Source organism: Doryrhamphus excisus, linkage group LG21, assembly GCF_037039965.1.
Source record: "Doryrhamphus excisus strain RoL-2023G ecotype Guam linkage group LG21, RoL_Dexc_Guam_v1.1, whole genome shotgun sequence".
NCBI classification, from domain to species: domain Eukaryota; kingdom Metazoa; phylum Chordata; class Actinopteri; order Syngnathiformes; family Syngnathidae; genus Doryrhamphus; species Doryrhamphus excisus.
This window is the reverse complement of record NC_136377.1, coordinates 6,162,967-6,190,283: the sequence shown is the minus strand read 5'-3', so window position 1 is coordinate 6,190,283 and position 27,317 is coordinate 6,162,967. Positions and strand designations below refer to the sequence as shown.

Below are 27,317 nucleotides of genomic sequence, written 5' to 3'. Positions count from 1 at the left end.
ATGAACTTGGATTAGTTGTTGTTGATAGTAGGCCTCTATGCAAGAATGTAGATCCTTCTTTGAAAATCATTGGATTAATTTTATTTGTTTGTGAAATGGAAAAAAAATTGTGAAATGCATGAAAATGTTTTTCTTTGGAAAACAAAGAAATTTGCAAGTGATCCCAAACTTTTGAACGGTAGTGTATATAAAACACAATGGGATCACGGACTGATATTTTATGGGTTTTTTGCTCCCAATACCGGACAACACAAATACACCATATTGTTGATTATACTGTAAATTTGGTTTGACTTAACGAACCAATCTACACCATTCAAAGACTGTATTTCCGCAGAGAGTCATTATGCCGAACTCGGATGCATGAATATGACTCGCATTCGTGTTCCATGACCCATTGCGCAACATCTGCTACAGCTGCTGTTGCGGCTTCACCAGCATTGCGCCTGAGAATATTCTGCTATTTCATCATGTTTAAGGAGGTGGAAAAAACTACCAACTCGATGTAGCCGAAAAGTGTTATGTTGTGACATAACCCAGCTCGTCTGCAAAGACCTGCCTGACATTTGACATGACATAAATAAAGTCAAGTCTTTCAAGTTGGACAGCGCTTTAGTCTGAACTGTAAGGATTGACTGGAGAGTTACACATATTAGATATATAAGCGATGAAATGGGCTTTCAATTTTATGGTGTGATTTGACCTCGTCACCTCATTTACCGACTGATGTTCACAACATCAGGAGCGACTGAGAGTTCCGTGTGTTGCCCACGGATACTTCGACGGGGTCAATGGGAAACAAACATTCGCCCACCTGAACCATTCTGCCATGCAGCAGTGCAGCGCAGTAATAATATGACGGTAACTGCGGTTAACCCTGAAATAATGCCTGTAAATAAAACAGTCTGTTTGTTTACCGTGATGCTGAAAAGCCTAAAACGACTGTAGGTTTGTGTGTGTAGTAGAGGTTACAGAGGTTTGTGCCGCCATGTTGCTATATGGTTTATATGTGTGTGTAAACACAAGGAACTTGTAGGGAAAAGGCCACAAAGAGCCATGCTATGTTCGGGTAATCTGGTCAGAGAGGAATCTTGAAGTGTTGCCTGTAATTCCCAGAGTACACAAATTATAGGCTGGAAAAATCTGTGCCGCTGCTTTTTTTTTACTCTCTGATGTTTTTCTGATCGGCAGTGCACAATCTGAACAAAACTTTGTATTAAGTAAAAAAAAAAAAATCGGTGTCGATACTTCGGAAAAAACTTATCGGTCAATCTCTACTGTACAACAAATCATTCATTCATTCATTCATTCATTTTCTACCGCTTTTTCCTCACAAGGGTTGCGGGGAGTGCTGGAGCCTATCCCAGCTGTCTTCAGGCGAGAGGCAGGGTCTGGACTGGTCGCCAGCCAATCACAGGGCACATATAGACAAACAACCATTCACATTCACATTCATACCTATGGACAATTTGGAGTCACCAATTAACCTAGCATGTTTTTGGAATGTGGGAGGAAACCGGAGTACCCGGAAGAAAACCCGCGCATGCACGGGGAGAACATGCAAACTCCACACAGAGATGCCCGAGGGTGGAATTGAACCCTGGGCTCCTAGCTGTGAGATCTGCGCGCTAACCATTCGACCGCCGTGCCGCCCTACAACAAATCATATATTTCGAAATTATTATTGTGTCACGGTGAATGACAAGTTTTCTATGGAAAAAATAATAATAAAAAAAAATTAAAATTAAAATCCACCAATCTGCCTTAAACGCTGAATCATGAATGTGCGGGAATAGATTCTCTCCTTAGCTTAAAATGATCTATTTGGCCTCCGTCTTTCATGGCATCCTCTCTTTCTTTAACCCATCCGTTTTTCAGCAATCTGTTCCACGCAGCACTCAAACTGCTGCCTTTGATTAATCGTCAGGTGTTCCGGTAGGTTACCCCACCCACCTCCTGTGCCAATTTCCTGTCCGCCGATTCACATACAACCATCTGGGAATTTGCATTGTACGCCCTGACACAGACGCACCATTAACCTGCCCACAAGTCACCCCAAGGTCACGGTTTGTAGAAAGGGGGAGACGAAACGAACGAGGGATGTTGCATGGCGGGGGTCACCTGTTCCCTGTCCTGCAGGACACATTGACAAGCCACTTAGGCTTGACTAATGCTTCTGTCAGTGTTACTGATGAGCTCGCTCACAGAGGTACGAGAAGAGGATGGTCAAGCGTTTGAGTGTGTGTACATATGTGTATGTGTGTGTATTTATTTTTCCACCAATCTTTGCGAGCCTCTCTGTGTCCAAGCTAAAGTGAGGCAGGAGGTGCAGTTAACATCAATAAATATTGTTCTCGTAGCCCATGAACGATGATCTACCCCAGGGGTCGGCAACCTTTACTATCAAAAGAGACGTTTTACCCCCTCGATCACTTAAGAAAAATAGAATGGAGCTGCAAAACATGATTTAAAAACATCTATGTAGATAAAAATATCTTATAAACTTTCGAAAGTTTGATGACGGGTACATGGCGCTGAAAGGGGAGGCGGGCGGAGAGAAATCTGAACATAGAAGATACGGTCATGATTTACATTTTCATTGATCAGGAACACAATACTTTTTATAAGGTGCACTTCTGCCACCTTGTGGCTGTTTTTTTCACGCTCTCTTTTATTGTGGAGTTGCATCATCACCTCTTTGTGCAGGGGTCGGCAACCTTTACTATCAAAAGAGCAGTTTTACCCCCTCGAACTTTATTGTCATTGTATTGCATACAACGAAATTTGAGTGCAACTCTACGGTGCATTTTGTAGAAAGTAAAAATAAGAATAAGGAAAAGAGTTTGCATGTTCTCCCCGTGCATGCGTGGGTTTTCTCCGGGTACTCCGGTTTCCTCCCACATTCCAAAAACATGCTAGGTTAATTAGCGACTCCAAATTGTCCATCGGTATGAATGTGAGTGTGAATGGTTGTTTGTCTATATGTGCCCTGTGATTGGCTGGCGACCAGTCCAGGGTGTACCCCGCCTCTCACCCAAAGACAGCTGGGATAGGCTCCAGCACCCCCGCGACCCTCGTGAGGAAAAGCGGTAGAAAATGAATGAATGATGCTGTTCAAAATAAGTGTAAATATATGTACATCAAAAACAATAACCTATACAGTAACAAGATGTAGAATTGCAGTAACCGAATGTGTAATTTCTGTAAACAAAATGTAGTATTGCACTTGGATGAATGAATGAAGTATTCCATGTTTGAAGCATTATTGTACATAACAGTGAGGTGTATGTTTTAGTAGTGCAAAAATAAGTATGTTAATTTATGATTATTATGATTGTAAATGTGCAGCGAATTGCGAGTCTCCAAAGATTTTGATTGACTGCCGGATTTGGAGGGAATTTTAGGGTATCAAAGTAGTTCAGAGGAGAAAAAGCAGTTAGTCGAGTATAGTGTCTTACAGAAAGTCCGATTTCTTTGCACAGTTGTGCGTCGTTTTTCTGTCCTTGTTAGACCCAGTTTGTGCTAATCTCTGAATGGAGTAGTTAACAGCATGGTAAGAGAAATCATAACAAAGATGCGTATTTTCCCCATTCGGGTGTAAAATAATACATTGCCACAACAAAGAGGCTCAGGAGCCGTGGGTTGCTGACCCCTGATTTAGCCTTTAACTTGCTCTATGAACCAAACCAAACCGTGATCATGATAAGAAAGACAAAAATCAATGCCGTGAATAAACGGAGCTCTTAATTGGTGGTGTTTCACCGCGGGAACACCGACTTCAGGTGTATGGATTTTGTCCATCGTTGACTAATGGCCGCTTGTTTTGTTACTTCTTTAGAGCCCAGCTAATGAACTTATTTCTCTGCTTCTGGTGGCTGCAGTTTTAAGACAAAAAACCGTCACACACGATATAGAACGTGGTCATTAAATCAGGCAAAAGTGCACATGGAGAGTATTCCACTGTGAACTGCGGATTCTTTTTGTCACATTTCTGATGCCATAACGGACTTGAGTTGTTAGTTACGGACCTTAAAGGACTTCAGCCTTCTGAGAAAATGTATCCGGCCATTTTTTTTGTAGAGTGGGCTATGTGTTTGCGGTTCGTTAATACCGAGGCACTTAGAGGACGTTCCCTGCTCCATATCTCTACCAGAGATGGACACTAACAGGGGCGGGATCGCTGCATTTAAATCTTCCTCTTGTGTTAGCTTTCTGGTATCATCTCTTATGTTAACGGGTCGGTTTTGACCCGTGTATTAAATCAGATATAAAATACACTAAAAATAATAAGTTACCATCATGTCTTGGTTACCTTCTTAGGCTTCCTCATTAATACTTTTGGTGTGGGCATGTAGGCTTTTTTTGTCACTATACCCCTCGATTTCAAGTTCCAAAAATGGTAAAATTAACCTAAAAAGAATCATATTAATAAATTGAAGGTTCTTTTGTTACCTGGCTATTACTGAGGGCTATAGAACATATCTCTTAAATCAATTTGTTGTATTTATTTTCTCATTTTAGATATTTCTCACTCAAGAAATATCTATGGCAGGGGTCTCAAACTCAATTTACCTGGGGGGCCACTGGAGCTAGGGTTTGGGCAAGGCTGGGCCGCATCAGGTTTTCCAAAAAAACAAAAAAAAAACCCAGAAAAATATACAAACTTTTTCAGTGCTTTGGTTCCGATTTTCTACAATAAAAGCTCTGATAAAACATTCCACTGTTCTCAAATATCTTAATTTTTTTTTTCTGCACAAAATAAGATGAAAAATAAATAAAAAAATCAAGAATAAAGAAAATCAATCAGTAATAAATAAATAATAAATAAATATAATAATCATAATAATAAATAATAATAATAATAAAACAGCAAATAATAAAAACTTAAGAAACCACATATAGTTGGTGGGTAGACAAATTATTTTTTTCAGATTAAAATGAACAAAGCATTATTAGAGCCCTGTAGACATGACAAAACACGACTATAGTCACATTTATACTTTTTTTATTTACAACATATTGCGCAACTGCAGGGTCTTGAGACACATGCTAACTCGCAAACTAGAGAGCTAGCGACCTAAACGGTAGCCTTCAAGTTATTTCCTTTAAACTTAAATAGCCAAAAACTTACCACTTCCACACGGATAGGGAGGATAACTATTAACAGTTATTTAACCTTTAACATGAACATTAATCAAACGTAATAATTTTTTCTGGGTACATGATACCATACAGCATCCGTATCAAACTTGCGCGGGCCGCACTAACATAAACTTTCATATCAAGGCGGGGGCCTCAAACTAGTGTCCTGCAGGCCACATTTGGCTGTCAGAGGATGTAGGAGAGTTACAAGGTGAGTGAGGAGGTGGCAACGTCCTGCTGGGCACCTGCTGACCTCTACTGGTAGAACCATGGTGGAACTGTTGTTCCTATTGGTCTGTTTGTGTGGTACTTGATTGATCTGAAGCAGCTTCCAGAGGGGCTCCTCTGTGATGGCCTTGATTTTCCTTCTGTAGAAGATCCTAAATGAGTATACGTATTGACTTGTTGCAAGCAAACACAACATTTCTGTCGTCTGCCTTGCCTATTAATTTTTTTTTTTTTATAATGCATGTGTGTGCAGGGTAGATTTGTGGCACACTTCATAATTTTATTTGCGGGTCTCCTGTCCAGAATACCAAGTAGGTGTTGAGTTTTTTTAGGCAGGTGCTCCAAAAATGTCTGCAGCTTCAGATGGTCATTAAAATTCTCCCTTTCATCCTTCCTTTAAATCGCCTTTTCTTCCGTGTAGGGATTAGAAGAAGAGAGAAAAAGACACAAGCTTGACTTTAGCCTTGGCTTCAAAAGGATCCGCAGAGAATATAACACTTTAAATACTCTAAAAACGATAAAAAATTGAACTAACCACGGTTGACAGAATGTCAACTGTAGATGCTCCATATTCTAGTTAAGAGCTTTTCATCAGTGAATACCAACAAGAAATTGAGACGCCCATAAAAGTGTACATTATTGACACACACAAACCCGCCTGCTAGCTTGCTGTTGACATTTTTCTCAGATTTCAGATCAACATTTGCAATAAACATGACCGTTGGAATTATTAGAGTAGATTCCCTCCAACAATTCCTTCTTCAGTTGTCATTGTACTCGCCACTAAAATAGGATAATGGATGAACAGTTGGAGTCTCATAGTCACATGATTATGGTGTGTTCAAGGACCGCCGAACAAACTGCGAAATCTCAGTGTTTGATGAAAAAACATTACCAAAGAAGCATAAAGACATAAACATGTAAAAATGGTGGGTCATAAATTCTAAATCACAAATGTGCGGGAATCTACTATGTCAAACCTGCCTGCTAGCTTGCTGTTGACATTTTTCTCCGATTTCACATCAACATTTGCAATAAACATGAGTGTTGGAATTATTGGAGTAGATTCTCTGTCACAATTCCTTCTTCAGTTGTCATTGTACTCGCCACTAAAGGGGGATAATGGATGAACAGTTGTAGTCACATAGTCACACGACTACGGTGTGTTCAAGGACCGCCGAACAAAGTGCGAAATCTCAGCGTTTGATAAAAAAAACATTACCAGAGAAGCATAAAGACATAAACATGTAAAAATGGTGGGCCATAAATTCTGAATCACAAATGTGCAGGAATCTACTATGTCAAACCGGCCTGCTAGCTTGCTGTTGACATTTTTCTCCGATTTCACATCAACATTTGCAATAAACATGACTGTTGGAATTATTGGAGTAGATTCTCTGTCACAATTCCTTCTTCAGTTGTCATTGTACTCGCCACTAAAGGGGGATAATGGATGAACAGTTGGAGTCACATAGTCACACGACTACGGTGTGTTCAAGGACCGCCGAACAAAATGCGAAATCTCAGCGTTTGATAAAAAAAACATTACCAGAGAAGCATAAAGACATAAACATGTAAAAATGGTGGGTCATAAATTCTAAATCACAAATGTGCGGGAATCTACTATGTCAAACCTGCCTGCTAGCTTGCTGTTGACATTTTTCTCCGATTTCACATCAACATTTGCAATAAACATGACTGTTGGAATTATTGGAGTAGATTCTCTGTCACAATTCCTTCTTCAGTTGTCATTGTACTCGCCACTAAAGGGGGATAATGGATGAACAGTTGTAGTCACATAGTCACACGACTACGGTGTGTTCAAGGACCGCCGAACAAAATGCGAAATCTCAGCGTTTGATAAAAAAAACATTACCAGAGAAGCATAAAGACATAAACATGTAAAAATGGTGGGCCATAAATTCTGAATCACAAATGTGCAGGAATCTACTATGTCAAACCGGCCTGCTAGCTTGCTGTTGACATTTTTCTCCGATTTCACATCAACATTTGCAATAAACATGACTGTTGGAATTATTGGAGTAGATGCTCTCTAATAATTCCTTCTTCAGTTGTCATTGTACTCGCCACTAGAGGGGGATAATGGATGAACAGTTGTAGTCACATAGTCACACGACTACGGTGTGTTCAAGGACCGCCGAACAAAGTGCGAAATCTCAGCGTTTGATAAAAAAAACATTACCAGAGAAGCATAAAGACATAAACATGTAAAAATGGTGGGTCATAAATTCTAAATCACAAATGTGCGGGAATCTACTATGTCAAACCTGCCTGCTAGCTTGCTGTTGACATTTTTCTCCGATTTCACATCAACATTTGCAATAAACATGACTGTTGGAATTATTGGAGTAGATTCTCTGTCACAATTCCTTCTTCAGTTGTCATTGTACTCGCCACTAAAGGGGGATAATGGATGAACAGTTGTAGTCACATAGTCACACGACTACGGTGTGTTCAAGGACCGCCGAACAAAATGCGAAATCTCAGCGTTTGATAAAAAAAACATTACCAGAGAAGCATAAAGACATAAACATGTAAAAATGGTGGGCCATAAATTCTGAATCACAAATGTGCGGGAATCTACTATGTCAAACCGGCCTGCTAGCTTGCTGTTGACATTTTTTTGTGATTTCACATCAACATTTGCAATAAACATGACTGTTGGAATTATTGGAGTAGATGCTCTCTAATAATTCCTTCTTCAGTTGTCATTGTACTCGCCACTAGAGGGGGATAATGGATGAACAGTTGGAGTCACATAGTCACACGATGGTGTGTTCAAGGACCGCCGAAAAAGTGCGAAATCTCAGCATTTGATGAAAAAATATAGCATAAAGAAATAAATTTTACATCATTTTTTACTTGCTTTTATTCAACTCCAGTTTTCTGTAAAGCGTCTGAGTATTTTGAAAAGCGCTATACAAATAAAATGTATTATTATTATTATTAAAAGTAAAAAACAAATTTGTGGGGCCATAAATTCTAAATCACAAATGTGCGGGAATCTACTATACTAACTTAACAGGAACTGAGTCCTGTATATAGTTATACTAAATATATATACGCTACATGTTTAGCTTACTCAAAAAGTAATGCTCGCGACGTTACGGGAAAAAAAATATTCCCCACATATGAAATGATTTATTCCCACTTCACATTTAATATATGCAAATGAGAGCTGCCTGCATGAGGCCCCATTTGGCCCTGAAGATCACCTTTTGCACTAAATTCTATATTACTCCATGCGTCTGTAAATCTATCTATTATTCATGCATGTGTGCTCTGTCATTTCACTGTGAAAGTCACCTGTTTGCTCGTATGTTAATGAGGGCTTTCTGTTGTGACAGCTTCACCCCCCCCTTAAGCTCCGCCATCAGAGCATAAAGCTTTCTGTTTTGAGAGATACGCCATTAAGTCACTTCAGCAGTAATGAGTGCATTAACTCCGTAGAATGGACTCGCTCAGAAGCGTTAAACTAACACACGTTTATTTTTTTATGTTGCCAGGAAACCGACTCCGGTGTTTACACCTGCCTGGCTTCCAGCTCCAGCGGTGAGACAAGCTGGAGTGGAGTGCTCACAGTCAAAGGTAAGATGGTCTCTGCATGTTTTGAATGTATAGCGATGAAAACGAGCACATTGTAGCGATTGACAGTCATGGCCAGTTTTGGTCACTTTTTTTGTTATCCCGTTATTTTCTCAGTATGTAATAGATATTTATAAAACGGAGAGTGAATTTAAGTCGGTTCTAATCAAATGTTCATCTCTCATTCTCCATTTATTTCTCCATCTTTGCCATCCAGAGAATGCAGACCCCACAGTTATTCAGACCACTGAGCCTTTCCAGTTGCCGGGTCCCCCACACAAGCCCATTGTCACAGATGTCTCCAAGAACAGCGTCTCTCTAACTTGGCAACCTAATGCTCACGAGGGGGGAGCTGCAGTTACCTCCTACATCATCGAGGCCTTCAGGTGATTTGTTTTATGGCTTTGTAGCTTTTACTTTAGACATTTTGCTGTCGGCCATGGAGAACAAGTTTGGGTGAGAGCCAGTACGGTATTAGTCTTGCGAAAATACTTTGGGTCCATATAATACACTATAATATACCGTATTTTCTGGACTGTAAGTCGCTCCGGAGTATAAGTCGCAAAATGCCAAAAATTCATAATTAAATAGAAAAAACATACATAAGTCGCACCGGAGTATAAGTCACACAAGGCCAAAAATGCATAATTAGGTACAAAAACATACATAATTCGCTCCGGAGTATAAGTCACACAAGGCCAAAAATGCATAATTAGGTACAAAAAACATACATAATTCGCTCTGGAGTATAAGTCGCAAAATGCCAAAAATGCATAATTAGGTAGAAAAAAACATACATAAGTCGCTCCGGAGTATAAGTCGCAAAATGCCAAAAATGCATAATTAGGTAGAAAAAAACATACATAAGTCGCTCCGGAGTCCAAGTCGCAAAATGCCAAAAATGCATAATTAGGTAGGAAAAAACATACATAAGTCGCTCCGAAGTATAAGTCGCAAAATGCCAAAAATGCATAATTAGGTAGGAAAAAACATACATAAGTCGCTCCGGAGTCTAAGTCGCAAAATGCCAAAAATGCATAATTAGGTAGGAAAAAACATACATAAGTCGCTCCGAAGTATAAGTCGCAAAATGCCAAAAATGCATAATTAGGTAGGAAAAAACATACATAAGTCGCTCCGAAGTATAAGTCGCAAAATGCCAAAAATGCATAATTAGGTAGAAAAAAACAAACATAAGTCGCTCCAGAGTATGAGTCGCAAAATGCCAAAAATGCATAATTAAATAGAAAAAAACATACATAAGTCGCACCGGAGTATAAGTCACACAAGGCCAAAAATGCATAATTAGGTAAAAAAAACATACATAATTCGCTCCGGAGTATAAGTCGCAAAATGCCAAAAATGCATAATTAGGTAGAAAAAAAAACATACATAAGTCGCACTGGAGTATAAGTCGCAAAATGCCAAAAATGCATAATTAGGAAGAAAAAACATACATAAGTTGCTCTGGAGTATAAGTCGCAAAATGCCAAAAATGCATAATTAGGTAGAAAAAAACATACATAAGTCGCTCCGGAGTCTAAGTCGCAAAATGCCAAAAATGCATAATTAGGTAGAAAAAAAACATACATAAGTCGCACTGGAGTATAAGTCGCAAAATGCCAAAAATGCATAATTAGGAAGAAAAAAACATACATAAGTCGCTCTAGAGTATAAGTTGCAAAATGCCAAAAATGCATAATTAGGTAAAAAAAAACATACATAAGTCGCTCCGGAGTCTAAGTCGCAAAATGCCAAAAATGCATAATTAGGTAGGAAAAAACATACATAAGTCGCTGCGGAGTCTAAGTCGCAAAATGCCAAAAATGCATAATTAGGTAGAAAAAAACAAACATAAGTCGCTCCAGAGTATGAGTCGCAAAATGCCAAAAATGCATAATTAGGTAGAAAAAAACATACATAAGTCGCTCCGGAGTATAAGTCGCAAAATGCCAAAAATGCATAATTAGGTAGAAAAAAACAAACATAAGTCGCTCCGCAGTGTAAGTCGCAAAATGCCAAAAATACATAATTACGTAGAAAAAAACATACATAAGTCGCACCGGAGTATACGTAAGTGGACAAGGTAGATAAGATATGCTAACACAATGGTTATTCAGCTACACAAAAAATAAACATGAACAGAAAAGGTGTCCAGTGTTTATGTAACATAAACACTTTTTCATTTATAAGTCACTCTGGAGTATAAGTCGCAGGAACAGCCAACCTAGGAAAAAAAGTGTGACTTATAGTCCGGAAAATACAGTATATATATTATATGGGAGTAACTTACATGTCTTCTCAAAAGTTACCATCACTGACGCAAGATGAGCAGTCATGAGTCATGTTCCCTTTTTTGCTCTCGTAGCTTAGTGCGTCTGGCATTGTGCCACCAACACCCACAGTGCCCTTGGGGGGGGGGTTGTAAAAGTGTCAAAACAAATGGTTGGGGAAGGCCTTTGTGACTCTGACGATGCCAAGGTGACAATAAATTCACAAAGAGACGAGAGGAATTGGAATAAGTTTGCACTAGAATACATCTGGTGCAATGCCAATAGACCAATAGGAAGCTTCCTGTGTCTTCTCATATATAGTCTCATATATAATACTGTCAGGAAAAGCAAATGATATGATAAGGAGAACAATGTACCATGCATACACTTTGTTTCCCAACAGCCATTGAGCAAAGGTGTCAAATTATCTATTATGTGATTCGTGGGAATTATCGTACAAATACGACTTTACTCACATTCGCTGTTGTTTAGCAGACGTTGTGTCCAAGCGGAGATAAAAATAACTATTGCCTAGAGATCCTCCCGTGCAATGATTAATAATTCAAACACTCACGAACACACTGTGTTTTCTTGCCTATGTTAGATTCTCCAAGAGTCCAATGAACTATTAATAAACATAAACTGCAAGTCCTAAGCCAAGATTGTCGCTGAAGACATTTTGACATGAATGAAATGAACGGTACATGTATTCGTAATCGGATTTTACGGTATGGAAAGTACTAATATCCTTGTCTAGTGTCACGCTTCTACTTGTTAAACAAATGATGCTTCGGCTAGTTGCAGTGCCAAGGAGAAACCAGAGCGTCAAAAACGCTCTTTTTCAGACAAAAACGACAAAAACGGTGCGCTACCATGATGTTAGATATGACACCAATTTGCTTTTTTTACAGATATCACAAAGCGAACATGCTTTGACATGAATTAGATTTCTTTTAGCATCTTCAATGTACCAAATAAACCAAGTGGTCACCAGCATTCTTTAATGTTATAATGTGCTATACAGTAAAACCTTGGTTTTCATCATTAATTGGTTCCAAAACCAAAACGTATTAAACCAAGGCAAAAAAAAAAAAAAATGTAATTCCAATTAATATGTTCCAGACACTTAAAAATACTTACAGAAAATGAATTTTATAGAGAATAATTATAGTTTTATCACGGCGGTCTAGTGGTTAGCGTGCAGACCTCACAGCTAGGAGACCAGGGTTCAATTCCACCCTCGGCCATCTCTGTGTGGAGTTTGCATGTTCTCCCCGTGCATGCGTGGGTTTTCTCCGGGTACTCCGGTTTCCTCCCACATTCCAAAAACATGCTAGGTTAATTGGCGACTCAAAATTGTCCATAGGTATGAATGTGAGTGTGAATGGTTGTTTGTCTATATGTGCCCTGTGATTGGCTGGCGACCAGTTCAGGGTGTACCCCACCTCTCGCCCGAAGACAGCTGGGATAGGCTCCAGCACCCCCCGCGACCCTCGTGAGGAAAAAGCGGTAGAAAATGAATGAATGAATTATAGTTTTACATGTGGAAAAATGTGAAATAATTCTAAAAGACAAACGGATGGAATTCAACCGTGTTTCTCACTTTCTTTATGAAATTGCTGGCACTCAACTTTCTCCGCTTTGTTTATTTAGCAGGCACGCAGACAGTGAGTTAGCAGAAGGGGCTTTGCTTTGGTTTGATTTTGTGAAACAGTACAAATTTGTTTGGTGCAATGTTGTACGAAAACCAAGACAATGTGTGAAAACCAAGGCAAAAATTTTGTTGTTAGTTTTTATGCTTTATTTAAAAAATCATTGAATTTGCATACACAAAAGTTGTTTTGCACATTATCGTGGCCTTAAAAAGGGAGGTACTATGTACTGAATCGTGATGGTGGGGTACTGTTTTATCCTGAACGGCAAAACAGTACATGCTCGCAGCATGAATTGTGATACATCTCATACAAAGCATAATGAGAGTTGACATATTAATCTATGCGTGGAGTAAAACATTAGAAACATAATGCGTTTTGTCATCATCTTCTGCAGCCAAGCGGCCGGCAGCACTTGGCAAACTGTAGCCGACATGGTGAAAATAGAAACACACACAATCACAGGCCTCCTCCCCAACACCATCTACTTGTTCATTGTCCGAGCTGTCAACGCCTACGGCCTGAGCGACCCCAGCCCCATCTCGGAGCCTGTCAGAACGCAAGGTCAGTCGGAGGAGCCTCACAACATGACTCCCATGTAGAACTTTGGACTCGAACAGCACTGGAAGTGGACTTGCGTGTGTGTTTTTGTTCAGATGTGAGTCCGACAGGTCAGGGAGTGGACCACAGGCAGGTGCAGAGAGAACTGGGGGAGGTCGCAGTCCAACTACAGGAGCCCGTAAGAATGACCACATCCTCCATCCGGGTCTCCTGGACTGTGAGTGGGTTTAAACTTTCTTCAAAATGGAAGATTGAACATCCTACTTCAACCGTATCTCATTTCGTCTTCTAGGTGGATCGTCAGTCTCAGTTTGTGCAGGGCTACCGTATCTTCTACTGCCCCATTGGGGGGTCTTGGCTTCTCCAAGATATTAACTCTCCTTCAGAGCGCAGCACCGTCCTGACCAGCCTACTGAAAGGAACGGAGTACGAGATAAAGATTCGGCCTTATTTTGACGAATTTCAGGGGAAGGACAGTCGTACAATACGGGTTCGAACCCCAGAAGAAGGTAATAGTATGGAATCTGTGGAGAGGGATTCAGGGAACTTGTCAAAAAAAACAGCATGGAAAAGCATTTTCCAAAAATGAAAAAAAAATGGAAAAAATGAAAAAAATGAATGTCAAAAAACAGCATGGAAAATGCTTTTTCATGCTGTTTGTTGACATTCATTTTTTGCAATTAGTGCTCCAAATGCCTTGAATTTTCCCCTGCGTCCTTAAGTCGGAAAGCTTTCCCGGCACTGACGGCATCGTGTTTTGACAGATGCACATTGGTGCTTGTCTCTTTCAGCTGTTAGTTACTGTAACTGTGAAAATGAAAAAACGAAAAAAAATGAAAAAAATTGAAAAAATGAATGTCAAAAAACAGCATGGAAAAGCATTTTCCCAAAAAAATGAAAAAAAATAAAAAAATGAATGTCAAAAAACAGCATGGAAAATGCTTTTCCATGCTGTTTTTTGACATTCATTTTTTTCATTTTTTCATATTTTTTCTTTTTTTTCTTTTTTTTTGTTTTTCATTTTCACTGTTACAGTAACTAACAGCTGAAAGAGACAAGCACCAATGTGCATCTGTCAAAATGCGATGCCGACAGTGACGGGAAAGCTTTCCGACTTAAGGAAGCAGGGGAAAATTCAAGGCATTTGGAGCACTAATTGCAAAATCTATATCTATATCAAAAAATGAATGTCAAAAAACAGCATGGAAAAGCATTTTCCATGCTGTTTTTTGACATTCATTTTTTTCATTTTTTCATATTTTTTCTTTTTTTTCTTTTTTTTTGTTTTTCATTTTCACTGTTACAGTAACTAACAGCTGAAAGAGACAAGCACCAATGTGCATCTGTCAAAATGCGATGCCGACAGTGACGGGAAAGCTTTCCGACTTAAGGAAGCAGGGGAAAATTCAAGGCATTTGGAGCACTAATTGCAAAATCTATATCTATATCAAAAAATGAATGTCAAAAAACAGCATGGAAAAGCATTTTCCATGCTGTTTTTTGACATTCATTTTTTTCATTTTTTCATATTTTTTCTTTTTTTTCTTTTTTTTTGTTTTTCATTTTCACTGTTACAGTAACTAACAGCTGAAAGAGACAAGCACCAATGTGCATCTGTCAAAATGCGATGCCGACAGTGACGGGAAAGCTTTCCGACTTAAGGAAGCAGGGGAAAATTCAAGGCATTTGGAGCACTAATTGCAAAATCTATATCTATATCAAAAAATGAATGTCAAAAAACAGCATGGAAAATGCTTTTCTATGCTGTTTTTTGACATTCAATTTTTGGATTTTTTGCATTTTTTTTTTCATTTTCACTGTTACAGTAACTAACAGCTGAAAGAGACAAGCACATATGTGCATCTGTCAAAATGCGATGCCGACAGTGCCGGGAAAGCTTTCCAACTTAAGGAAGCAGGGGAAAATTCAAGGCATTTGGAGCACTAATTGCAAAATCTATATCTATATCAAAAAATGAATGTCAAAAAACAGCATGGAAAATGCTTTTCCATGCTGTTTTTGACATTCATTTTTTTTCATTTTTTCATTTTTTTAGTTTTTCATTTTCACAGCTATAGTAACTAACAGCTGAAAGAGACAAGCACCAATGTGCATCTGTCAAAATGCGATGCCGACAGTGCTGGGAAAAAGCTTTCCGACTTAAGGAAACAGGGAAAATTCAAGGCATTCGGAGCACTAATTGGAAAATCTATATCATGCCATTGTACTTCATCGAGGAACTGGACAAATATTGAACAATGACTACAAGAATAATAAAATAGTCATCCACAATCACCACTTACATGCATGCATAGCATGTGAGGCTTTATTTTATTTTATTTTTTTACAAGCAGTTACCATAGTAACACCAATGCTACAATGCCCGCTCCTGTACTGGTCGCCGGTGGTTTTAAAAAGTCAATTTATATTTTGCCTTAATTGGATTGTTTGTCTCTATTTTTACTCTTTATATGCTCTTTCATTTCCTTGAGCAATTTAGTTGATGAGGTCTCTTGCCTTTTAGTGCCTAGCGCCCCACCGAGAGCTGTAGCAGTGGCAACAGTGAAGCACAGCAACATCTCCAGCATCAGCGTCTCATGGGAGCCTCCACCCAGCGACATGCAGAACGGCATCATCCTAGAGTATAAGGTAAACACCTCTGACACCGCTGCAGATGGAACACGTGTGAAAACGTGTTTTTTTTTTTTTACAAAGCTGCAAACAGATGTCTCTAAGGAACTTTTATTGCCATAAATAGAAATAGCACAATAGTTCTCCCCATATTGTGATTTACACCATAAATATTAATCCTGCATTTATTTTACTTACACATTTAGATTCCTTGACCATGAAAACATACCACGAAATACCTTAAAGAATGCTAACATTAGCATGCTAACAGCTAGCATAGCGCTGTTTGTGTATCTACTTCTGAAAATGTTATTATAATTGTTAACATACTAACATGCTGATGTTAGTATGCTAACACCTAGCATGGTAGCACAAAGTGTCTGCTTGAGTTTGTATTCATGAAAATCCAAAATGTGCTAATATGGTCACCTGGCATACCGATGAGAGTGTAAAAAAAATGCTACTATGCTAATGTTAACATGCCGATACCTAACATGAAAGTGCTAAACGTATCATGTTTCATGTATTTGGTGTCTACCTGTGAAAACGGCTAAAAATGCTACTATGCTAATATGAGCATGCTAGCTTTGCTAAAATGCTAGTGTTAGCATGCTAACACCTAGCATAGTGCTGTTTGTGAATCTACTTCTGTTAGTATAATTGTTAACATGCTAACATGCTGATGTTCATATGCTAACACCTAGCATGATAGCACTAAGTGTCTGCTTGAGTTTGTATTCATGAAGATCCAAAATGTGCTAATATGGTCACCTAGCGCGGAACGGCGGTCGAGTGGTTAGCACGAGACTAGGGTTCAATTCCACCCTCGGCCATCTCTGTGTGGAGTATGCATGTTCTCCCCCGAGAAATTTGAAACGAAATTTGAAACGAAATTTGAAACGAAATTTGAGTGCAACTCTACGGTGCATTTTGTAGAAAGTAAAAATAAGAATAAGGAAAAGGATCAAAATAAAACAAGGAATAATAATAATATATAAATATAAAAGTGGCGGCACGGCGGTCTAGTGGTTAGCGCGCAGACCTCACAGCTAGGAGACCAGGGTTCAATTCCCATCCTCGGCCATCTCTGTGTGGAGTTTGCATGTTCTCCCAGTGCATGCATGGGTTTTCTCCGGGTACTCCGGGTTTCCTCCCACATTCCAAAAACATGCTAGGTTAATTGGCGACTCCAAATTGTCCATAGGTATGAATGTGAGTGTGAATGGTTGTTTGTTTATATGTGCCCTGTGACTGGCTGGCGACCAGTCCAGGGTGTACCCCGCCGCTCGCCTGAAGACAGCTGGGATAGGCTCCAGCACCCCCGCGACCCTCGTGAGGATAAGCGGTAGAAAATGAATGAATGTAGGGTCACCTAGCATAATAGTGTCTCCCTATGAGAGTGGCAACAAATGCTACTATGCTAATGTTAACATGCCGATACCTAACATGAAAGTGCTAAACGTTCATGTAGTCGGTCTCTAACTGTGAAAACGGCAAAAAATACTACTAAGCTAATATTAGCATGCTAGCATTGCTAAAATGCTAGTGTTAGCATGCTAACACCTAACATGGTAGTAGTGTTTATATATGTGTCTACTCATGCAAATAGAAAAAAATGCTAACATGCCATTGTTAGCATGCTAGCAATGTAAATCAGCTAATTTAACACGATTTATATGCACAAATGCCGAAAATGGTCCTATTTTGCAATGTTAAAGAAACTTAAAAAAAAAATGGATCCAGTCGATGTTGCGGATTATCCCCCAAATTTCATCAGTTTTTCCAATATCCCATTTCCGACAATTCCTGAAAATGTCATCCACATCCATTCAGACCTTTTCAAGTTATTTTGAACAGAAACAGCGGCCAAAAAATAACCTCCACAGTGCACTGCACTTGGTGGAGGTAATAAAGCTTGAGTAACCTTAAGTGCCATGTAGGGCAATTGTGTTGTAAATCAAAAATGTCGCCTGTGTTCTCAGCTCTGACAGCAAGCCAGTATGTTGCAGGCCGGACACTGCACGACAATGACAAAATATCGACAGGTCTCAATCTCAATGCTGGCAGTTAAGGCGAAACTGCGAAGGTCAAAATGAGCTCTGCTCAAATATGATGCGGTAATGCAGACACAGATGTCATAATAATCAGCAATAAAACAGCATCTTGCAAAGCTTTTAACATGGGCGTTGAACATTTAAAGCCATTAGTCTGTCAGATGATACGGGAAGAACAAATCCGGGTAAATACCAGCAGTTGATCATTTTTGAAGGCACCATAAATAAACATCTTAGGCTGAAATTTCAATGCATAGTGAATATATAATAATGACATGTTCTATTCAAAAGTAGGTATTGTCCCTTGAGAAAATACAGTAGCACTCTCTTCCCAAAGATATTGAGGTATTTTTGTTCCCACTCATGTATCATCTCTTACCATTCACGCTTATCACAGACTAAATCTACTTGCATTACGAAACTTCCTGTTTTTGTGAATCTGAACAGGTCTGGTGCGTGAGCAGTGGCACCAACAACCAGACTCGCTACTACATCAACAAGACCGTAGACGGGAACACCTTGTCCACTGTTCTCAAAGGTCTGATGCCCAGAGTGCAGTACCAGGTCGAGGTGGCGGCCGTTACCGGTGCTGGTGTTGGCACCCGCAGTCCGCCTGTGCCCGTCGTCATCGGTACGTACCAACATGTAGAAAAGGGTCACATTCAAAGTGGCGGATGTTGTTTTTTTTATTCGCGTAATCTGTTCCTAGATAGAGACGCTTTTGGAGTGTTTGGGTTAATGGTTCTTGCTCAAGAGTTTTATGTTATGCGTGCATAAACGGTGGAGTGCCTCAATTGTGGATTCCCACACAATTGCGATTCAACAGCGGTCAATTTTTTTCCCCGGATGAAGAGTCTTGAATCATGATGTGCTTTTTCTATATCACTATATTGACAGTTACTATGGTACCCATTATGTCGTTGTATGGTCATATCACCTCGTACTTCGGTACGGGACAAAACAATTAAAAAATTTAAAGAAAAAAAAACAACCTTAAACCATATTAGGAAAGCAGGAAGTGAACAAACGTAACAGTTACTGATTGTAAAAGTAAGTAAACTAAAATGAAATAAAACCATTACCATGACCATAAATAGGCCTCTTATTTCACAGAAAACACATCATTCTCCATTAATAATAATAATAATAATAAGTACAAAATAAACAACTAAGAATTATGTGTCTTTCATTTCTTTGTAGTTGACATGTTGTTTGTCATTGTATGGTCATATCACCTTGTACTTCGGTAAGGGACAAAAAAATAAATAAATAAATATATATATATATATATTTGGAAAGCAGGAAGTGAACAAATGTAACAGTTACTGATTGTAAAAGTACCAGATGGAGAACTCATTATGTGATGCATTCAATTGTAATCTGACGCATGTTCAAATGAAATAAAACCATTACCATTACCATAAATAGGCCTTTTATTTCATAGAAAACACATCATTCTCCATTAATAATAATAATAATAATAATTACAAAATAAACAACTAAGAATTATGTGTATTTCATTTCTTTGTAGTTGCCACGTTGTTTGTCATTGTATGGTCATATCACCTTGTACTTTGGTAAGGGACAAAAAAAAAACAAAAAAAACCTTAAACCATATTAGGAAAGCAGGAAGTGAACAAATGTAACAGTTACTGATTGTAAAAGTACCAGATGGAGGGGTAGGATTTAATAAGCTTTGCTTCTTCCTACTCCTTTTGGACATGTGGAACTGTGAACTGATTATGTGATGCATTCAATTGTAATCTGATGAATGTTCAAATGAAATAAAACTATTAACATAAATAGACCTTTTAATACATAATTGTCAATTAATAATAATAATAATAATTACTAAATAAACAACTAAGAATTATGTGTCTTTCATTTCTTTGTAGTTGACATGTTGTTTGTCTTTGTTGTCTTCATTTCTCGCCCCCCCCCCCCCCGAATGCTACTCCCAGAGACGGCAGCTGAACAGCCCACAGTGCCTGGCAGCGTCGATGACGAGGAGTCCAACGTGAGTCTGGCCGAACAGATTACCGATGTGGTCAAGCAGCCGGCGTTCATAGCAGGCATCGGTGGAGCCTGCTGGGTCATCCTCATGGGCTTCAGCGTCTGGATCTACTGCCGACGTAAAAAGAGGAAGGAGCTGAGCCACTACGCCGCTTCCTTCGCTTACACACCGGCAGGCAAGAGCAGTTGCATGATGGGGGATTAAATATATACGTGGAATCTCTGGGAGAAGTGTGTGATATTCACTTCTGGTCTCTATTTGTCTTCTGTAGTCGGCTTTCCTTGTGGAGAGGCATCTGGACTCAACGGAAGGTAACGCATCCGACATTTACTCTAATATTGACCTCACTTGAATGCACCGCTACTTTCCTCCATGCTGTGTTTTGTTTTGCTTTTTTTAACCGCCGCTTGCCGCAAACTGTACTCCCATCTGGATGTTGTTGTGATGCGCGCCGTTGTCGTCAATGAACGCCAGAATGTGTGCGATGTCTCCGCAGGCCGGGCGTGCTGGGAGGCAACATGGGCAACTACCCGTGGCTGGCAGACTCTTGGCCCGCCACCAATCTGGTCCACAGCGGTAAGGAGGCTGTCAACTGCTGCACCGCCAGCCACGACACAGCTGAGAGATATTACAACGGTACCAAGCTGCGGCCATTTTTACAGTAGTAGTTTTGATTTTGTAGTCATTGCTGCTTTGTAAGCTGTGGTGCCCGATGCTCTTTGAACGCCTCATAGAAGCGGGCATCTCCAACTACCTCAACCAAACGGAGAAGTACAGCATGGGCGGCTCCACGGAAGGACCCATTTACAGCACCATCGACGCCACCAACGAGGACCTGCACAGCTTCGCCTACGCCCAGCACACCTCCGCCACTCCCTACGCTTCCACTTCCGTCATGCCCTTCCCTAACCAGACGCAGGGACCGCCACATGGTGGCGAGCAGCAGGATGACGGACACTGGATCACCCAGCATGGAACCTCCGGAGCTCAGTACGCCCAGCCGGACCGCTGCAATGGTGAGAAGGGGCGGGTACAAAGGGTACTCTTATTAAGGATCTATGAATTATTCATACACATATACATACATATACATATAAAAAAACAAAGAAACCATACCAATAAATAAACAAACCATACCAAAAAATCAAATTAGCTTATCAGTGGATGAATCATCACACTCATTGTCACTGTTAATAGTATTTTTTGTTTTTTTAGTTTTATTGTTTAACTGCAATTTAGAATTTTTAGAACCAGCTGCTTATAAATATCTGCTCTGCCATTTCCAAGAAACATACATGCATGCATTTTGTCCACCTCCCGAGAGAGATTTCAGTATTTTTTTTTTGTTTTCTTGTTTAGCTGCATTTTTAGAATGTGCCATAGCTTTATTGGACTTCAGCAGATTTTCAACCAGCTGCTTATAATTATCTGCCTTGTTGTTTCCAAGAAACATACATGCATGCATTTTGTCCACCTCCAGGGGAGAAATTTCAGTATTTTTTTTTATTTTTTAGTTTTCTTGTTTAACTGCACTTTTAGAATGTGCCATAGCTTTGTTGGACTTCAGCAGATTTTCAACCAGCTGCTTATAAATAAATTTTGTCCACCTCCAGGAGAGAGATTCCAGTATTTTTTTATTTTTTTTTAGTTTTCTTGTTTAACTGCATTTTTAGAATGTGCCATAGCTTTGTTGGACTTCAGCAGATTTTCAACCAGCTGCTTCTAAATATCTGCCCTGTAGTTTCTAAGAAACATACATGCATGCATTTTGTTCACCTCCAGGAGAGAGATTTCAGATAAAAGTCACACTGTACTTTGTGATAAACTACAGTTTTTGTTTGCGTTTCCAATTTTGGCCCAATACTGTGTCTTGCAAACGAGAGCCAATCAATTGGTAGCCGGTGTTCAGTTAGTATTTGTCATTTTCATTCTATCCCTGCCTGGTTTCTAGGTAAGCCGAAGCAGAAGGCCATGGGTAAGGCTGTTAAGACCCCGTCTCTGACATGGATGGAGACCTTGCCCCCGCCTCCTCCGGCTGGAGAGCTGGAACAGTGTGACCAAGACGAAGAGCCTCCAGAGCAGGAAGACATGGACATCGGGTGAGTCAGACTAAGTCTTTCGTAATAAGACTGACAGCTACTTCACAGCCAAACTGTCATTTGGAGTTAGTGTTGCGTTAAGTCGACACTTTTTACCCCCTCAAGTTGGACAAAACAGGACAAATTTTTCTTTGTACTTGTAGTTCAAGTGAGGAGTGGTGTCCTCCCCTCCCGGAGAGGACCTACCTGATGGAGGACTGCGAAGATGGCCCCTGCCAGAAAAACTACGCCTCCTCTCCAGCAACCTCCTACAGTCACCAGTCGACCGCCACGCTCACCCCGTCTCCCCACGAGGAGTTTCGAGCGAACCACGACCAGCCCCGCCTCAACCAACAGGATAGCCAGCACCTATCACGGTAGAGGGGCTGCCTTGCTTCTACATCAATTTCTTTACGATGGATTTACATAAAATTTGATGTAATTATCGTTGTAGCTGCAGTTGTAGTTTACCAAAAAGAGATTTCCCCTACTTATCGATAAAAACTTATTTCCAGCTGCGATTAAATGTGATTAATCTGAGTTAACTACGGTCCTCAGACTACTTCCTGCCCAGTAGGTGTGTCAGTGGGATTAAGAATATCTTTCCTGCGCCCAAGAATGTCTCTTCAGCTGCTCCCCCAGTAAAACGACATAGGCTCTACAAAATAAATAATAATAATAAATAAATAATCAAATAAAATAGTCATACAAAAATATGGTTGCCGACTGTATTTTTTAAAATAATGGCCCAAAGTTCCCTTTACATAAAATTTGATGTAATTATCGTTGTAGTTGCAGTTGTAGTTTACCAAAAAGAGATTTCCCCTACTTATCGATAAAAACTTGTTTCCAGCTGCGATTAAATGTGTTTAATCGCGAGTTAACTACGGTCCTCAGACTACTTCCTGCCCAGTAGGTGTGTCAGTGGGATTAAGAATATCTTTCCTGCGCCCAAGAATGTCTCTTCAGCTGCTCCCCCAGTAAAACCACATAGGCTCTACAAAATAAATAATAATAATAAATCAAATAAAATAGTCAAACTAAAATATGCTCGATGACTGTATTTTTTTAAATAATGGCCCAAAGTTCCCTTTACATAAAATTTGATGTAATTATCATTGTAGTTGCAGTTGTAGTTTACCAAAAAGAGATTTCCCCTACTTATTATTGATAAAAACTTATTTCCAGCTGCGATTAAATGCGATTAATCATGAGTTAACTACGGTCCTCAGACTACTTCCTGTCCAGTAGGTGTGTCAGTGGGATTAAGAATATCTTTCCTGCGCCCAAGAATGTCTCTTCAGCTGCTCCCCTAGTAAAACGACATAGGCTCTACAAAATAATTAATAATAAATTAATAATAAAATAATAGTCATACAAAATATGCTTGCCGACTGTATTTTTTAAAATAATGGCCCAAAGTTCCCTTTGCATAAATGTTGATGTAATTATCGTTGTAGTTTACCAAAAAGAGATTTCCCCTACTTATTATTGCTAAAAACGTATTTCTAGTTGCGATTAAATGCGATTAATCATGAGTTAACTACAGTCCTCAGACTACTTCCTGTCCAGTACATGTGTCAGTGGGATTAAGAATATCTTTCCTGCGCCCAAGAATGTCTCTTCAGCTGCTCCCCCAGTAAAACGACATAGGCTCTACATCACTGCCCTGAGGCACTCCAATAAACTTATTAGAGTAGAACAAAGTAGAGCTTCTCAATCACAAGTTCAGACTCCTCCCCCTGCAAAAGTGATGCTCCATGTCCCAACAATTAGATTTGGCAGGCGCCCACCCCCGACTACCACCCTCCCAGGGGGGCGGATCCACGTATCTCCCACCCAAAAACCAAGCACTAACGTTAAAGATTCAGTTGATTTGTTCTGCCTAGTTACATGTTGCCTTCGCTTCCCGCAGCAGAAGGTTACCATGTGGTCCCGTGCCAGTTCCCCAGGCACCGAGTCCACCACTCACGCAGTCCAACTCTTCTAGCCAACAACATCTTGGCTCATCAGACGTCGGCCCACAGCAGTGCCCGAGTCCTGCCCAGCACTGCCATCATAGCCAGGGGCCGTCTCCCAATGACGATGACGTCAACACGACACCCGGTAAAGTGATGGGTGGGGTTGAGTAAATAAACATTAGAAAATAATGTCCACTTCAGCTCACTTAGCCAATGCTTTTCTGGGTGTTTGCTTTGTTTTTCTAATTCAGTACACGGTCACCCGTCTCCAGTGGACGCGTGGTCTCCCTCCAACCAAAAAGTCCGAGTGAAAAAAAAGGCTTGCAAGGGTTCGGCGTACAGGAGAGAAATACAAGGAGGTGAGTGTTTACGTTCAATGTAGTCATGCAACTAAAAGCTAAAGTCCTTTGTAAATATCGTTGCAGGACTGCGATGATACAATACACATAAAGTTTTATTCAATCTTCCTCACTGCAGTGGTAGTAGAGGAAGTGATATTATGAAACCCAAAAACATCAACTGACTGTAAATGGAAGCTATAAAACGATTATTTACATACTTCAGCAGTTATTCGGTCATAAAAGAACTACGCCAATGATGCACATCAGCACTCAAAGGCATCAAATCTCGTATGAGCAAGTATGAGGTGAAAGAAAAAGGGGGAAAATACATGCAAATTTTTGCATCTGGGAATAGTGCATCGGTGCGTTCAAAGACCGTTGAAAAAGTGGGACAAATCGCAAATTGCATTAAACATTCAAAAACTGTGGATATAGTTTTTGAGTATTGTAATAAAATAATATTTACTGTAATATAATGATAAATTTCAATGTGATTTAAAAGAGAAATGAAATTATATTAGATTTGAAATTTGGAATAAAAATATTTTATGACTATTAACTATGTTTTAGGTATTTTCATTTGTACATTTCTTGAAGGTGCATTGAGGCAATTCTTTCATAATAATTCTTTCAAAATGTTCCTAAATTAAAAATTAATTTTACTCACAAACATTTAGAATTTCAAACCAGTATCATAAATAAACAAATCTTATTTGGAGCTGACACAAATATACAAAAACATGTTAGCGTGAGAGGTCTCACTTGCTCACATTTTGTATTTGCTGAACATTTGTGGGCGAGTTTAAGAGCTAATATGCTAATAATAAAAAAAATAAAATAAAATAAAACTCATACAAAAATATGCTTGCTGACTGTATTTTTTTAAAATAATGGCCTAAAGTTCCCTTTACATAAAATTTGATGTAATTATTGTTGTAGTTGCAGTTAAGAGATTCCCCTACTTATTATAGATAAAAACTTATTTCCAGCTGCGATTAATTGTGATTAATCGTGAGTGAACGATGATTAATTTAGATTAATTGTGATTAATTATTTTTGGCCAATTACCAATATCTTTTTTTTTTACAAAAATTCCAAGTTACAGCACCTTTGGTTGTTTTTAAAGTACTTCTGAAGATAATCAACCATCTCTGCTATTGTATACTGTAACAAGCCTTTACTTTACAGAGATGGAATAAATTATATATTATGCTATTTGTGGGGATAAATGAGCTCTTCATGCTTCTCTTTTCAGACCTGCCCCCGCCTCCAGAACCACCCCCGGAGGAGGAGAGGTTGCAGGGCTCACGGCGGGGCACGGAGGCCAGTAAAGTGACGAATGGCTCCGTGTCCTCCCTGGAGAGGAGCGAATACAGCAACGGCAGCCACCAACGCAAAGGCTCCGGACAAAGACATGCTGAAAGTAAGGTCATGGTTTTGTTTTTTTTTGGCGGCATCACATGTTTTAGTGAGTCTTGCGCTTCAAATTTTAGATTTGAAATCTAAATTTGAAATTTAGACTCAAGACCAGTCTTGAACCGCCATCTAGCCCCTGCTAACCACTTGGTGTCTCCTCTATATTACACAGCTACACATGCCTACCTTCCCAGAAATCACATGTCCAGTAACTGCTCCACCACAGGAAGCTCCTCATCCCGAGGCTCTACAGGCTCCCGAGGGGTCAACAACGCCAGGAAGTATACCGAGGTGGGATACAAGACACGGTATAATGGCCTTAAGTACCGAAGTATCCCGGTAGTTACTCTATGAACACCGGGAATAGAAAAAAAACAACTCACAGGGTTGATACTATATGTATGTATGCTCCATAAACCACACATCTTATAACATCTTTTAATAAAAGTGCATGAAATGATTCACTACTCCTCCCATTCGGGCGTATGGACTCCATCTTATCTCATTTGATCATCTAGCAGGGAAGCTGCACAGTAAGAAACAATGCTTGAGAATGAGAATGCGTCGCTATGGGAGAGCTGCTTTCGCCCTGCAGGCTCCCTCGCCACAAGCCAGTGGTTTTTTTTATGGCATTGCAAGCTGTGCTCACTGAATGGAAAGCTCTGCAGGAATCACTCCTTGTGAAGCTACACTGTCTTAGCTTGTCCACCTAAATGTATACTTGTGTGCACGTACACTCGTCACGGGCATCAATGTCATAATTCAAGCCTTTACATCCCGTTGTCAAGGGATATCTCTAGCATTCATCTAAAACGTGGATTACACAAATCTTTGCTCCTGTGATTGATCATGGATCATGGATCCATTACCTGGGTAAAGACTGCCACCAAACATCACCATTTTGCACCCGTAATCACCCGTTTATTGATAGAAAATACCCTCATTTGGGCTAAGTTGGTTCCTTATATGCAGTGACTCAGCTTGATATTTACACTCTTACTCACCCGTCAACCCAAACGCCTACCCACTCACGGTGCAACCAAAAATTCAGTATTTTCTGAAAGATAAGTAGCTCCGGAGTATAAGTCGCACAAGGCCAAAAATGCATCGCTAGGTAGAAAAAAAGACATAGATAAGTCACTCCGAATTATAAGTCGCACAAGGCCAAAAATGCGTAGTTAGGTAGAAAAAAAAACAAACATACATAAGTCACACTGGAGTATAAGTCGCGTAGGCCAAAACTGCATAGTTAGGTAGAAAAAAAACATACATAAGCCACACTGGAGTATAAGTCGCATGAGGCCAAAAATGCATAATTAAGTTGAAAAACACAATACATAAGTCACTCCAAAGTATAAGT

At 39.7% G+C, this 27,317-nt stretch overlaps 1 protein-coding gene across 3 annotated transcripts in view; it reads left to right on the top strand.

Moving 5' to 3' along the window:
- Positions 1-27,317, top strand: part of robo3 (roundabout, axon guidance receptor, homolog 3 (Drosophila)) — a 148,244-nt gene that overhangs the window by 119,221 nt on the left and 1,706 nt on the right. For 2 of the 3 annotated variants that reach the window (XM_058086496.2, XM_058086498.2), the window contains exons 10-26: positions 8,898-8,979; positions 9,194-9,362; positions 13,299-13,465; positions 13,558-13,679; positions 13,755-13,971; positions 15,987-16,111; positions 18,595-18,778; positions 20,109-20,336; positions 20,433-20,472; positions 20,658-20,797; positions 20,896-21,177; positions 22,113-22,260; positions 22,404-22,616; positions 24,155-24,345; positions 24,452-24,559; positions 25,797-25,964; positions 26,130-26,248. In XM_058086496.2, coding sequence (XP_057942479.2) covers positions 8,898-8,979; positions 9,194-9,362; positions 13,299-13,465; positions 13,558-13,679; positions 13,755-13,971; positions 15,987-16,111; positions 18,595-18,778; positions 20,109-20,336; positions 20,433-20,472; positions 20,658-20,797; positions 20,896-21,177; positions 22,113-22,260; positions 22,404-22,616; positions 24,155-24,345; positions 24,452-24,559; positions 25,797-25,964; positions 26,130-26,248 — 2,703 coding nt within the window. The remainder of the gene's footprint in view (positions 1-8,897; positions 8,980-9,193; positions 9,363-13,298; positions 13,466-13,557; positions 13,680-13,754; positions 13,972-15,986; positions 16,112-18,594; positions 18,779-20,108; positions 20,337-20,432; positions 20,473-20,657; positions 20,798-20,895; positions 21,178-22,112; positions 22,261-22,403; positions 22,617-24,154; positions 24,346-24,451; positions 24,560-25,796; positions 25,965-26,129; positions 26,249-27,317) is intronic. The other variant, XM_058086497.2, reaches the window with a different exon arrangement.